Raw genomic sequence first — 14,918 nt, 5'->3', positions numbered from 1 at the left:
AGGATACCTAGCTGAACCAAGTGAAAGTTTGATGGAGAACACTGAAGAATATTTTAGAAGACAAATATATAACTTCCTTAGAGCATTGTTGGAAAAACATGTATGTTACACTGGACTGTAACTAACAGTACCTTTGAGTATATATAGCTTATCATCTGGTACAATTAGATGAAGGAAAAAAGAACAAAAGTTACCCAAATAGAGTCACAAAATGTTAAGAGAATAAAGACTCAAACTCAAGCTAGAGGAATTCAGATCAAACACAGTGATTATTTTCTTGAGAACAGGAGAACCAAAGGAAGTTGTGCAAAATCTAACTCCAGATAGATTTCTTCCCAGCCTATTTTTATTCCATGTTGCCTGCTTTCTCTTTGAATTTCCCTTCTCAGCAGTTTGTCACAATTTGGCAAAATACATTTTTTTTTTCCCCAAGGGCTGAGCAGGTATTAACTTACTGTGAGACAGTGATGATCCCTCCTGACTTAAAAAAATGTTCAGCATTTAAGAGAAGACTTCTGACATGACTCTGTGTTTCCCCAGAGATCTTCTTTGCAAATTCACTTTTACTTTTAGCAGCTGGGAGCACTGGTGCTCTGAGCCACACCACAGCCCCTTTGGGCCTAAAAAGTCTTCAGAGGGGAGAGATAAATGAGACCAAATCTCAGATCCTGGAAATATACTATTTGTGCTGAATCAAGATTTCTCAGTGCAGCTGACCATCAATGCTGGGAGTAAGTGTTTAATGAACAAGAAGGATAGAAAAATGTTGAAGACTCTGTAAAGCCAAGGGCAGAGGTAGGGAGGAGATACAGAGGGATAACAATCCTACAAATATACGGATGTCCTTGTCTACTACAGAAGTCATCTCAGATTGGCACCTGATTCCAGTACAGGAGGTACAGTGTCTTGAATCCTTCAAGTATTAAGGTAGCCTTATTGCATACCCAAATGAACCATCAGTAAGTCGTTCTTTTATTTGTATCTCAATTGTTTTGTTGCAGTTAGAGATTTTAGTCCCTTACTATTTTACTTATGGGTTCAAGATAGGTCAATCAAAGCTCTAGGAGTAGCTTTTCTTAAAGCAATAATGAGGTAAGAATGTCTCACTCTGCATCTTGTTCTCCCTCATATCAGTCAGGCCAGCCAGACAGGAGTCAAGATACATACATTTGTTAAAAAGCAACCTTGTACTTTAGTACCTAGGACCCTATAGTGCCCTCAGAAAACCTAGGGAATCAGCAAACTTATTAGATTTCCAATATCCTCCATGCCTGAGGATTCCATCCTCCAAATATAATTCTCTTAATTCTGTCCTACAATTTCTCACACAGAAAGTTTCAAAGCCCAAAAAGCTAGGAATAACTATTGCATTACCCTAGGTTCTGTTTGTCCTGTCCATGGCAAAATCAGATCTCTGTCTTATTGAATTGTCTAAGAGAAATTCTTCTTTTAACAGAAATGATATGCACTCCTTCATCTTTACTCTTTCTTGGTAGCAGCACAAAACACAGTCCCTTTATTTTAAAAGACTCATGTATCAGAATTGTCTCTTGGTTCCAAGGGAGATTAATGAGGGGACCTCAATGACATTGCCGTATTGATGGGCTCATGAGGAGCCATCCATCTCGTATCTTGAGAGTCCACCTAACCTAACTAACTGGGGACTAGTTTTGACGACCTCTGAAAACCGTTCTTGATTTAAAAGAGGGTAAAACCACAGTGCCTTCAACCATGGCTTATAAGCTCAAGAAAGACCAATATGTCTTTCAACTTGAGGGACTAAATAAAGTTTCCTCTTCTGAAAGGCAAATATATAGTTAGACTAACTGACTCAGACATTTACAAATGCATGAGAAGTATCAGTGAGTATTGTAACAAATGTTTCCTAAAATATAGGACTGCATTATGTGCTTTATATGATTTTCTCAATTAATTATTAAAAAAAACCCTAAAACATTATTATCTGAAATTTATATTGGAAAACTGAAGACTGAGGAGAATAAAATATTTGCTGAGGATAATCCAGTTAGCAAGTAACAGCAATCAGATCAGAGTTTGAACCTGGCAGTCTAAATCTAGTCTCTTATTTTCCAGATTGGACCACATAAAGAGAGTGACAATCCTGGGAACTGAGTTGTGCAAGAGATGCTTGAAGCATTTGAGAAAAATTCAGATTTGGAGACTAAATTTAATTTCCTCAGAGGCGCTTTCTCTAAGTAGGAACTGGCTTATGTATCTTTTCTTCATAGCATACATAACATGGAAACCACTTTCAAAGGTGTGGTGTAAGTATAAGAAAACTACAAGTGCTTATGAAGTTATTGGGTTAGTGATAGCAGACACTGTCACAACCTTTGGACCAAAGGAACAAGAGGAGAAATATGGCTAAAAGAGAAAACCAGAGCCAAAAAGGCTGCTGGCAGAGAGATGTGTCCAGCTTGCAGTAACCTTGCTGGGAGAGAGCTGAAGGAATAAATCCCTGACCTCCCTCCAGTCTCCAGATAGTTTTTCCCATTATCACATCAAACCAGAAATGAGAAGGCAAGGACTCTGTCATTGTACCCCAGTGTCCCAGGGACCAGAACAAGATAGAAAGTGGCAGAGAATTGACCAAAGGAGAAAAATACAAGATAGTCCTCACAGCATGCACTAAGAAAGGTTATATTTGCATGATATTAATAGTTGATGATTTTCACACATTAGAATATTAGGCAGAAATGGAGAAGTTTCACTGTAAGATGAAGATCTTAGAAGTGGGCATATTAGTTACAAAGCTATTTTAATTACTCAGGAAAGAAATGAGGAAGGCATGATTTGGAGTAGAACTGGTAGAAATGAAAGAAAGGTATGAAATTAAAGATTTGTAGGAGAAATAGATTGTTTCTAGGATGAATGTATTTCACCTTATAATAGCTTTCGGGAAGGTAAAGCCTGATTCTCTGCATCATTATGGTTTCTGCATCTGTCCCCAATGACACTAGCTTCCATCCTTCTACATTTATTCTACTTGGAATCCCTGGGATGAGAGACCAGCACATTTGGGTTGCCATCCCCTTCTGCTCCATGTATATCCTTGCTCTGGTTGGCAATGGAACTATCCTCTACATCATTATGAAGGAGAGAGCCCTGCACGAGCCAATGTACCTCTTCCTGTGCCTGCTGTCTATCACTGACCTGGTCCTTTGTTCAACCATTTTACCCAAAATGCTAACAGTCTTCTGGCTTAAGTCCCACATAATATCCTACCAAGGCTGCCTCACCCAGATGTTTTTTGTGCATACAATCTTTGCCACAGAATCAGCTGTTCTGCTGGCCATGGCTTTTGACCGCTACGTGGCTATCTGCCGTCCACTTCATTATGCATCCATCCTCAACGCCATGGTGATTGGGAAGATTGGTCTGGCATGTGTGGTCCGTGGCCTTCTCTTTGTTTTCCCCTTTGTCATCCTCATAGAACGCCTACCTTTCTGTGGACATCACATCATCCCTCACACCTACTGTGAACATATGGGCATTGCCAAACTGGCCTGTGCCAGCATCAGGCCCAACACTATTTATGGTCTCACTGTGGCCCTTTCAGTCACTGGCATGGACGTGGTCCTCATCGCCACTTCCTATGGCCTGATCCTGCGGGCTGTGCTGCGCCTGCCCTCGAAGGATGCCCAGTTCCGAGCATTTAGCACTTGTGGAGCTCATATATGTGTGATTCTTGTATTCTATGTACCTGCCTTTTTTTCCTTTTTCACTCACCGTTTTGGCCAGCAAGTACCTCCTCACGTGCATATTGTACTTGCAAACCTCTATCTCCTTGTGCCCCCTGTTCTCAACCCCTTGGTCTATGGCATTAACACCAAACAGATCCGCCTGAGAATATTTGACTTTTTTATGGGGAGAAGATAGTTAACTCTCTCCATAACCCAAGGAAGAACTGGTAAAGCTGTAATTAATTTTCTACTTTCTCAAACATCTTTTATCCTTATACTAGAAGTTGCTATTTTTGCCAATTGTGGCAAGCCAGTTGCTGTTCAGTCACTAGGTTGTGTCTGACTGTGATCACATGAACTGTAGCACACCAGGCTCCCCTGTCTGTCCTTCACTATCTCCTGGAGTTTGCTCAAACTCATGTCCATTGAATCGATGATGTCATACAACCATCTCATTCTTTTTTGTTCCCTTCTCCTCCTGCCCTCAATCTTTCCCAGCATCAGGGCCTTTTCCAATGAATTGGCTGTTTGCATCATATGGCCAAAGTATTGGAGCTTCAGCTTCAGCAACAATCCTTCCAATGAACATTCAGGATTGATTTCCTTTAGGGCCAACTCTTATATCTGTTCATGACTACTGGAAAACCATAGCTTTGACTATAAGGACCTTTATCAGAAAAATGATATCTCTGATTTTTAACATAATGTCTAAGTTTGTTATAGATTTTCTTCCAAGGAGCAAGCATCTGTTAATTTTGTGGCTATAGTCACCTTCTGCAGTGATTTTAGAGCCCAAGAAAATAAAATCTGCCACTGTTTCCACTTTTTCCCAACCCATTTGCCAATGAAGTGATGGGACCAGCTGCTATGATCTTAGTAATTTGACTGTTGAGTTTTAAGCCAATTTTTCCACTCTCCTCTTTCACCTTCATCAGGAGGCTCTTTAGTTCCTGTGTTTTTTCTACCATTAGGGTAGTGTCATCTGCATATCTGAAGTCATTGATATTTCTCCCAGCAATCTTGATTCTAGCTTGTGATTCATCCAGCCAGGCATTCTCATGATGCACTCTGTATATAAGTTAAATAAGCAGGCTGACAATATACAGCCTTGACATACTCCTGTCCCAATTTTGAACCAGCTCATAGTTCCATGCCCAGTTCCAACAGTTGCTTCTTGCCCTGCCTACAGTTTTCCCAGGAGCCGGGTAAGGTGGTCTGTTATTCCCATCTCTTAAAGAATTTTCCACAGTTTGTTGTGATCCACACAGTCACAGCAAGTCAGTACCATGTATTATCTGAGAGGTTTTGAAGAACAACTCATTTATATCTGCTAAATATATAGAAAATTATTTCCCTAGAATGCTATTATATGGCTTGTTCATGGGCCTATAGGTCTTGAATCTTCTTAGGAAAAGATCAGGAAGCAATATAGCAACTTTGAATTGGTAGTGAGAACTATAGAAAGTTATTCTTTCTACATAAGAAATCCCATGTGCTGGAAGTAGATAAAAAGTGGTCAAAAAAGAACTATTGACTTATAGTCAGCCCCAAGGAGCTGAGAATCACACACACACACACACATTGATTAATTGATTGTTTATACTTTCTTTGATCAAGAGTGTTTGTCAGTCCTAGGTCAGAGATGGCTGTCAGAGGGCAGGATCTTTTGGATCTGGAATTAGATTTGAAAGAGATGAAGATGACTGCTGGGTGCTTTATTGTGAGAAGTCTGGAAACACATATATCAATGGGAAAGCCACAGCACAGGTTTCTCAACAAATTACTTCAAAGTGACACTTTGTCGCTAAAATATTTACTTTATGACTAATGAAATGACCTTTGCATTTTCCCGATATTGTCAGAGCAATTAAGATTTACATGCAAATTATTTTGTGGGTCATTATGGACACATCCTGATATTTTCTTTATCTCATATAGTCAACAACACATTGTGTATCTTAGCAACTCCAGGACATAGAGTTTTCTGCTAATGTTATCCAAATTGACATAATAGAACAATGAAAAGAAATAGAGGCTTACAATCATAAAGGAAGAAAGACAAATATCACTACTAACAAATGACAGGATTTTTCTACAGAGAAAACCCATAAGCCTCTAGAGATAAAACTAATGATATTTCAAGAAATTTGCTGAGTTCAAAGTAAATAAATAAAATCACAAACTAAAACATTTTTATGTAAAGCCACCATTAGGAATGCATATTTTTAAATTTATAGCAATAGCAACAAAATCTGTGGTACTTTAACAGACATGTGCATGATCTCTATGTTAAACAATTAAGAAAGTAATTGAGATATATTTGAAAAAATAAAAAAGAATATACAGATCGCCCTGCAGAAAGCCAGGTCCTGTAACTGACTCTCCTGACTCCAAGACTTGAGCTTCAGAGGTTTGTCCCAGACACATTCCAGAGAATTTTGTACCAGAACTCGGATGCACCGTCCAGCTGACTACTGATAAATGCCTGAACACTGTTTCGGAAGAGGCCCTTTCCCTGCCAGCTACCCTGTCTCTCATCAATTAGAAGAGTTGGATGTGGGGGGAGGCAGGAGCCCAGGGACGTGCATGCTTGATTTCTACTGACCCTTCTTGCCATATGGGACGCTCAGTGTGCCCCCTGGCCCCACCCAGTCTGTCCCCTTCTCGTGCAGCTTTAAAACCTTACTACTTTTATTTAAAGAGGAACCAGATTGGAGCAAGTAGCTTCCCCTGCCCTGAACACCTTGCATTCCCTGTGGGGGACACAGGAGGCATAGAGGGTAGGGGAGTGGAGCATGAGCACCTTCTCCCCAGGCTTGGGGATGTCTTCCTGGCAACACGGCGACAGGCTATTGCACATGTTTGTTTGGAAACCAAGCCGAAGAGGTTTGGGTGAAGGCTGACTCCCCTGCTCAGCTCAGGGGCGCCTGTCCTAGGCCAACCTGCCATCCCTGGAGCAGGGGGCCACCTCCCAGGGTCCATTCCTGGGTCAGGGTGCCCGGGCGTGTGGTGGGAGGCTCACTTTGGAGAGTCCTTGTCCCAAGTGCTGAGGCCCCTGAGGGCTGGAGGGTAGCTGAGCAGCCATGCATTGTAGGAAGCAGGGCTGCCATGGATCCCAATGACCAGGAATTGGCATGGGAATCTCTGTCTGCTGGGTGCACTCAGGGTCTCAGCCTCCCTGGACTTCTCAGACGGCCCTCCTCCTCCCAAAGCTATTGATGGAGCTTCTCTGGGATTGTTTGCCAAATCCCACATTAGACTCCAAGGGTCCAAGACCATTTGCATCTGAATACATGTTTTCTTTTTCTGTAGGAACTTGTGGTTTTGTTGTTTGTTTTCCATCCAGCACCACACCATGCTTCGGAAGGCCACATTTCGCCTTTCCCCATTGCGACACTGAAGTAGTACTGTTGTACAGTTCCCAATCTTGCCTTGGCTTGCTTGGATAAAACTTTGTATGTATTTTGTAAGACATAGATTCTATATTATAATGATGCCCTATGCAAAAAGAAAATTAACGAAACTGTAAATTTTATTGTTTTAATGTGTATGCATGTTTAGTGAAGTTTACATTTTGAAATAAAAGTTATGATTCATTATTTTAAAAATTAAATAAAAAAGAATATATATTATGAAATCCATAGATATGAAAAATCGTAAAAATAGGAAAAAATAGAAATAATAAAAGATAAAGGCATGCACTTATCAGGAGAAATATAGACAAAAAACATTTTATAAAATCAATTTCAACCATCTCAGTACTAAGAAAAAGACAATGAAAACCACTGTTACACTCCTTAAATTGGCATATACTTAGAACAAAAATAAGAAAATACTAAAAATTAGTGAGGATATAGACAAATAGTAATACTTATGCATTACTAATGGGATATTAAATGTGCATCCACTGGTTTCAAGATCAATTTAAAATATTTAGCAAAGTTATAGATATGCATATCTTACAAACCAGAAATTTCACTCCTCAATATTATCTTTTAAGGCACACTGCACAAGTGAACTGATATCTTTAAATAAGAATATTAAACACCATTTATTTTGGCATTACTATCTTCAAATGTTTGTTTTTACAGTTGAATTTCAAAATCATTTTGGCAAGATTTCAAATAAAATAAATCATTAAAATGTGTTTGGATTTGCCATTAATTTATAAATTCATTTAATAAGTTATTGCCTTTAAATAGTTGTGCTGGATTCCCTCGTGGTACAGTGGATAAGAGTCTGCCCATCAATGCAGGGGAAATGGGTTCAATCCCTAGTCCAAGAGGATTCGACATGGCTTGGAAGAGCTGAGCCCGTGTGCCACAACTACTCAGTCCATGCTCTGGAACACTTGAGCTGCAACTATTCAGCCCAAGTGCCACAAACTACTGAAGCCCAAATGCCCTAGAGCCTGTGCTCCACAAGACAAGCCACCACAGTGAGGAACCCTTGCACCACAACAAAGAGTAGCACCTGATCATGGCAACTAGATAGAGCCCGTGTGCAGCAATGAAGACCCAGTGCAACCATTAAATAAATGAATAAATAAATTATTTTTAAAAGATTTGCTTTTGGTGTCTATATATATGGGACAACAAGCAAGTAAAATTTCACAAGCTAGGATAAATATTTAGCTAATATTTAAATGATATTATTTGCTTAGTCATTCATTGGGCAATTATATATGCCCACTATGTACCATGAAACTAGAGATCTCTTCAAGAAGATTAGAGATACCAAGGGAACATTTCATGCAAAGATGGGCTCAATGAAGGACAGAAATGGTATGGCCCTAACAGAGGCAGAAGATATTAAGAAGAGGTGGAAAGAATACACAGAAAAACTGTACAAAAAAGAGCTTCATGATCCAGAGAATCATGATGGTGTGATCACTAACCTAGAGCCAGACATTCTGGAATGTGAAGTCAAGTGGGCCTTAGAAAGCATCACTATGAACGAAGCTAGTGAAGGGGATGGAATTCCAGTGGAGCTATTTCAAATCCTGAAAGACGATGCTATGAAAGTGCTGCACTCAATATGCCAGCAAATTTGGAAAACTCAGCAGTGGCCACAGGACTGGAAAAGGTCAGTTTTCATACCAATCCCAAAGAAAGGCAATGCCAAAGAATGCTCAGACTACCACACAATTGCACTCATCTCACATGCTAGTAAAGTAATGCTTAAAATTCTCCAAGCCAGGCTTCAGCAATATGTGAACCGTGAACTTCCTGATGTTCAAGCTGGTTTTAGAAAAGGCAGAGGAACCAGAGATCAAATTGCCAACATCCTCTGGATCATGGAAAAAGCAAGAGAGTTCCAGAAAAACATCTATTTCTGCTTTCTTGACTATGCCAAAGCCTTTGACTGTGTGGATCACAATAAACCATGGAAAATTCTGAGAGATGGGAATACTAGACCCCATGAACTGCCTCTTGAGAAACCTGTATGCAGTTCAGGAAGCAACAGTTAGAACTGGACATGGAACAACAGACTGGTTCCAAATAGGAAAAGGAGTATGTCAAGGCTGTATATATTGTCACCCTGCTTATTTAACTTCTATGCAGAGTACATCATAAGAAATGCTGGACTGGAGGAAACACAAGCTGGAATCAAGATTGCCAGGAGAAATATCAAGAACCTCAGATATGTAGATGACACCACTCTTATGGCAGAAAGTGAAGAGGAACTAAAAAGCCTCTTGATGAAAGTGAAAGAGGAAAGTGAAAAAGTTGGCTTAAAGCTCAACATTCAGAAAACGAAGATCATGGCATCCAGTCCCATCACTTCATGGGAAATAGATGGGGAAACAGTGGAAACAGTGTCAGACTTTATTTTGGGGGGCTTCAAAATCTCTGCAGATGGTGATTGCAGCCATGAAATTAAAAGACGCTTACTCCTTGGAAGAAAAGTTATGACCAACCTAGATAGCATATTAAAAAGCAGAGACATTACTTTCCCAACAAAGGTCCATCTAGTCAAGGCTATGGTTTTCCAGTAGTCATGTATGGATGTGAGAGTTGGACTATAAAGAAAGCTGAATGCTGAAGAATTGATGCTTTTGAACTGTGGTATTGGAGAAGACTCTTGAGAGTCCCTTGGACTTCAAGGAGATCCAACCAGTCCATCCTAAAGGAGATCAGTCCTGAATATGCATTGGAAGGACTGATGTTAAAGCTGAATCTCCAATCCTTTGGCCTTCTTATGCAAAGAACTGACTCACTGGAAAAGACCCTGATGGTTTGAAAGATTGAAGATGGGAGAAGAAGGGGTCGACAGAGGATGAGATGGTTGGATGACATCACCTACTCAATGAGTTTGAGTAAACTCCGGGAGTCGGTGATGGACAGGGAGGCCTGGCATGCTGCATTCCGTGGGCTCGTAGAGAGTCGGACACGACTCAGCAGCTGAACTCACTGATGTGTGATGTGCTGTGCTGTGCTTATCTCAGTCATGTCTGACTCTTTGCAATTCCATGGACTATAGCCCACCAGGCTCCTCTCTCCATGGAAATTCTCCAGGCAAGAATACTGTAGTGGATTGCCATGCCCTCCTCAAGGGGATCTTCCCAACCCAGTGACTGAACCCAGGGCTCCAGCATTGCAGACAGATTCTTTACCATCTGCACCATCAGGGAAACCCAAGAATACTGGAGTAGGTAGCCTATCCCTTCTCCAGGGGATCTTCTCAACCCAGGAATTGAGCCGGGATCTCCTACTTGAAGGCAGATTCTTTACCAGCTGAGCTACCAGGGAAGCCTACTATGTGGCATATATGATGTTAATGAGAGGGACACACTATTTGCAGAGAAATCAGTTGGGGCTATTATCCCAGAGTGGTGGGATTATCCAGAAAGTTAAGATGAAAAGTTTTGACTAAAATGAAAATCCTCTGGTTGATAATAGAAGGTGCTTTTGGAATTGGGGGCATACTATGAAGAAAGGTTTCTTTAGTAATCGTGTTCAGGTATTTGACAGGCCTGAGGATAAAATAATGACAGGCCCAGGACTAGGAAGAAATGGTTATTTTTCGTTGCTACCTGTCATTCAGGACCACCATGGGGCATAGAGAAAAACAAATGACTGAGCTCAAGATTTCTGCATGTTATTAGAGTCACAGCTTTCTGCAGGGGAAGCTGTGTGGATCTGTCTATGAGCAGGTGCGTCCATGTTTGCCCTTTTGGTGATGCAGAGGTAAAGAATCTGCCTGCCAGTGCAGGTGATACAAGAGATGTGGGTTAGATCCCTTGGTTGGGATGATTTCTTGAAGTAGGAAACGGCAACCCACTCCAGTATTCCTGCTTGGAAAATTCCATGGAGAGAGGAACCTAGTGAACAACAGTCCATGGGGTCGCACAAAGTTGGACATGACCGAGCAACTAAGCACGTAAGTACATTGATGTACTCTTTCTACAGATGTACTGATTGACCCAGCACATTAATTTTGTCACTCACGTTCCTCTGCCGTTGTTCCACTCTTATTGACGCCTGACTGTGAACAAAATCTCCCTACAGAGCCTGTCTGCAGGCAGAACTTGCACCACATCAGGATTTAGAGTCTGGCTCCCTTAGCCCCATTTCTGATACATTTTTGAAAGATTTTTATGATGGTTTTGTTCTGTTTTGTGCATTTTGCAATGGACTTGGAGAGATACTTTTGAAGACTTTAATAACTTGCTTTTTTTGGAACCATGAGAAAGGAAACATGGTCACATCTGGACTCAGGGATTGAGAGGATACTCAGACAGGAGAGGCTGTGGGTGCTGAGTAAAGGAGGGGGTATCGAAGAAAATGCCCTGGAGACTGTTTGGATCAAAACTATTAACCTGAGAAAAAAGTTAGAGTGAAGTCAGAAAGCAATGAGGGACAGACAGACAGACAGACAGACTACTAACACCATTTTACCAGGGTCTCAACAACAGGGTTTGTGCCTCTGACTATTTCATGCGCTTGAATACTTGAGCCAGGAAGCAAAGTCTCCCTGGTTCTCAAATGCTCACACGTGTGGGAATAGGGTGTTTGGGGTATCCGAACTGCAAAGCCCTAATCTAGTTCCAGATTCAGATTTAACTTCACCTCCTATCTCCAAGATCCCCTGGAGAAGGAAATAAGGACCCACTCCAGTACTCTTGCCTGGGAAATCCCATGGATGGAGGAGCCTGGCAGACTAAACTCCATGGGGTCGCAAGAGTCACACTCAACTGAATGACTTCACTTTCACTTTCCCCTCTCTCAAGCTCCTCTAGGATTGCCAAAAGCAAGGTTATTGCCAACATCCCTAAGGTCTACCATCATTATCTTTTGGGAGTTCAGGGCAACCTTCAGCATCAATCTTACAATTAACACCAGTAGTGTGCATGTTTAGGGGATGAAGGAGTAACGAAGAGCTAATTTTGGACACCCTGGGGTCCTTTACTTAAGTTATTTAATGAGACACACCATGGATTCTGGGTGCCTGAAAGAGAGGAGTGGAGAGATGCTGGGCCATGAGTGTGCTCTTCAAGAGGCAAATGAATGTTTGCTAAGACATGACTGCATACATGTGTACGTACTCACAAACAGACATTTGAAGACAGTGTGTGGCACTAGCTTTCCACTCTCTTATTGTCTCACATTCAGGTAAGTGATTCTAGGTGACTATGGACTTTATATTCACATTCTGGTGGCCTCACTCAGAGATTCCGATGATCAGAATCTTACTGCCTGCTTTATTCTAATTCAGCATTAGACAGTTGCCATGATTCCTAAGTCTGCAATAAATGTGTATTATTTAGCTGGATAAGAATTCTGCTGTAAATTTTCAAGTTCTCTTATTTTATAAACAGTTTTTTGTTGAACTTCTTATTTGGCCTTTGGTTTGTTGAGAAAGGAATGTGATACTTCATCAATTTTTCTCTGTATTTCTATCTATGTCTGTTTCATATACTTTGAGCTATAGTCTTCAAGTGAAAATACATTCAAAATATATGCAATGTATTCTTGTAAATTTAATGACATGTTTTGTTAATTATGAATCTGTCTGTCCTTAATAAAATAGTTACTATAAAATATATTCTCTCAGATATTAATTTTATGCCACATTATTACTATTCTACTACCATAGCGTATAATTCTTTTCTATTCTAATAAAAATCAGAATTATTTTTGTGTATCTTAATATTCCAACTTTTATTTCTACTTTGAAAATCTTGATTCTTTTTAAAATCCAGGCTCAGTTGTTTCTGAATTGCTCTTTTCAGGTGCTCCCCCAGGGGGCCAGCATGACTGAGTGCAATGCCTCCCAGGGCCACCCCGCCTTCTTCCTTCTCCAAGGCATTCCTGGGATGGAGGACAAACACAAGTGGATCTCTATTCCTTTCTCTTCCATGTACTTGGTCACCATCCTGGGGAACTGCACCATCCTCTTCACCATCTCCACAGAGCGCTCCCTGCATAAGCCCATGTTCCTGCTCCTTGGCATGCTGGCCCTCACGGACCTGGGCATGTCCACAACCACCATCCCCAAGGTGCTGTGCGTCTTCTGGTTTGACCAGGGTGGCATCAGCTTTGAGGGCTGCCTGGTCCAGCTGTTCTTCCTCCACTCCATCTCTGCCTTGCAGTCTGCCATCCTCATGTCCATGGCCTTTGACCGCTATGTGGCCATCTGTGAGCCCCTACGCTATGCCACCATCCTTTCCAACAGCCGCATTGGGCTCATCGGCCTTGTGAGTTTCGTGAGAGCTGTCCTGCTCATTCTCCCCATGCCCATCCTCCTCCAGAAGATGCCCTTTCATGCCAAGCATGTCATCCCTACCACCTACTGTGAGCACATGGCTGTGGTGAAGATGGTGTGTGTGGACACCACGGTCAACAGGGTGTATGGTCTGGTGGTGGCCTTGTTGGTTGCTGGGGTAGACATCTCAGCTATTGCCTCATCTTATGTGCTGATCATCCGGGCTGTAATGCGGCTCTCTTCTAAGGAAGCCCACCAAAAAGCAGTAAATACCTGCACCACACACATCTGTGTCATGCTTACCTCTTATACTCCCTCACTGTTTTCTTTTCTCACTCATCGCTTTGGCCAGGGAATCCCACCTCATGTGCACACAATTCTTGGCAGCCTCTACTTCCTTGTACCTCCAATGCTCAACCCTATTATTTATGCAGTGAAAACCAAAGAGTTTCGGGACAAATTGACAAAATATGGGTGCTGGAGGAAGGAGCTTATAAACATTATCCATGATCAGAAACCTCTCTGATTATTAGTGCTGATGGGTATGAGAGAAAAAAAAAATAAGTAGATGCTGTTCCTGGAGGAATTGGTTCATGGGAAAAATATGTCATACTTGTAGATTAGCAGCCAAAATCCTTGGACAGATGGGCTAAGACATAGGAGATCCCCCTTATTCACAGTAATTTCAAAGCAAGGCAGTTATCCTCTGTTAAATAAAAACAATGACATATTCTTCCATAACAGACATACATGTTGGGCAAATTATATGTGAACAAGAACTTTGAACAGTAACATACTGTACACATGAAGTAGGGTGGTATGTTTGCGTAAGAACGTAAGAGCAAACAATAACTTGCTCATCACTTTGTCACATCAAGGCTAAGGTGTAATGTACCTATGTGTTTAAGGAGAAATAGAAAGTGGTGAAAGCTTGAGGTGGGTAAGAAGGAACAGTGAACGTTCTAAATTGCATTTAGGATCATTATTTTTTTAACCCTGCTGCGGAAGGTTTACATTTGGGCATCAAGAATTGTTGCTTCCTTGAAGAACTAGGCAATTTGGGGAGTGAATATCATCTCCAATTAACAGAGAAATTTGAACAGATAATGAAAAATGGGAAAGTTCTAATTTTAAAAGGTTCATATGTATTTTAATTAATTTTATATTTTAATTCCTCAAGTCAACTCTCCTACCCTTTTCAACTAATTCCAGTGTCTGTCAGAATCTCTTAAAAGGAAAGAATTCTGAGAAATTCTGTTGATGGTTATAGTTATAAAAGTTGGTTTTATACTGAACATCTTTGGCTACAGATGTCTACAAGGCAATTTCTCTGGGGACATGGGAGGAAGTCATGAACAAGAACTTGAAGCAGCTTCTGGAGCTCTGATCCTCTGCTCAGATATAGGAATTCATTCAGTTTAGAAGTTATTGTTTAAGACTTCTAGACAATGACTATGGATATTTTGCAAATAATTAAAGATGCATGAAGGATGAAACCAAAATGAT

At 41.0% G+C, this 14,918-nt stretch overlaps 2 protein-coding genes across 2 annotated transcripts; both read left to right on the top strand.

Moving 5' to 3' along the window:
- The first annotated feature begins 2,949 nt into the window (after nucleotides 1–2,949).
- Nucleotides 2,950–3,900, top strand: LOC120876594 (olfactory receptor 52D1-like). Its single transcript, XM_040258569.1, has one exon. It carries the CDS (start codon nucleotides 2,950–2,952, stop codon nucleotides 3,898–3,900), a length of 951 nt encoding a protein of 316 aa, XP_040114503.1.
- Nucleotides 3,901–12,951: 9,051 nt separating this feature from the next.
- On the top strand, nucleotides 12,952–13,938 carry LOC120876593 (olfactory receptor 52E4-like). The gene has a single exon (XM_040258568.1). It carries the CDS (start codon nucleotides 12,961–12,963, stop codon nucleotides 13,936–13,938), a length of 978 nt encoding a protein of 325 aa, XP_040114502.1. The 5' UTR covers nucleotides 12,952–12,960.
- The last annotated feature ends 980 nt before the right edge of the window (nucleotides 13,939–14,918 follow it).

The sequence above is a fragment of the Oryx dammah genome, unplaced genomic scaffold (assembly GCF_014754425.2).
Source record: "Oryx dammah isolate SB20612 unplaced genomic scaffold, SCBI_Odam_1.1 HiC_scaffold_17, whole genome shotgun sequence".
Lineage (NCBI taxonomy): Eukaryota > Metazoa > Chordata > Mammalia > Artiodactyla > Bovidae > Oryx > Oryx dammah.
Note: the sequence above shows the minus strand (reverse complement) of the source record. Positions and strands in the feature narration are given on the sequence as shown.

Excerpts from the sequence above, each read along its gene's own strand:
- LOC120876594 (XM_040258569.1), top strand. The coding sequence starts at position 2,950 with ATGGTTTCTGCATCTGTCCCCAATGACACTAGCTTCCATCCTTCTACA.
- LOC120876593 (XM_040258568.1), top strand. The coding sequence starts at position 12,961 with ATGACTGAGTGCAATGCCTCCCAGGGCCACCCCGCCTTCTTCCTTCTC.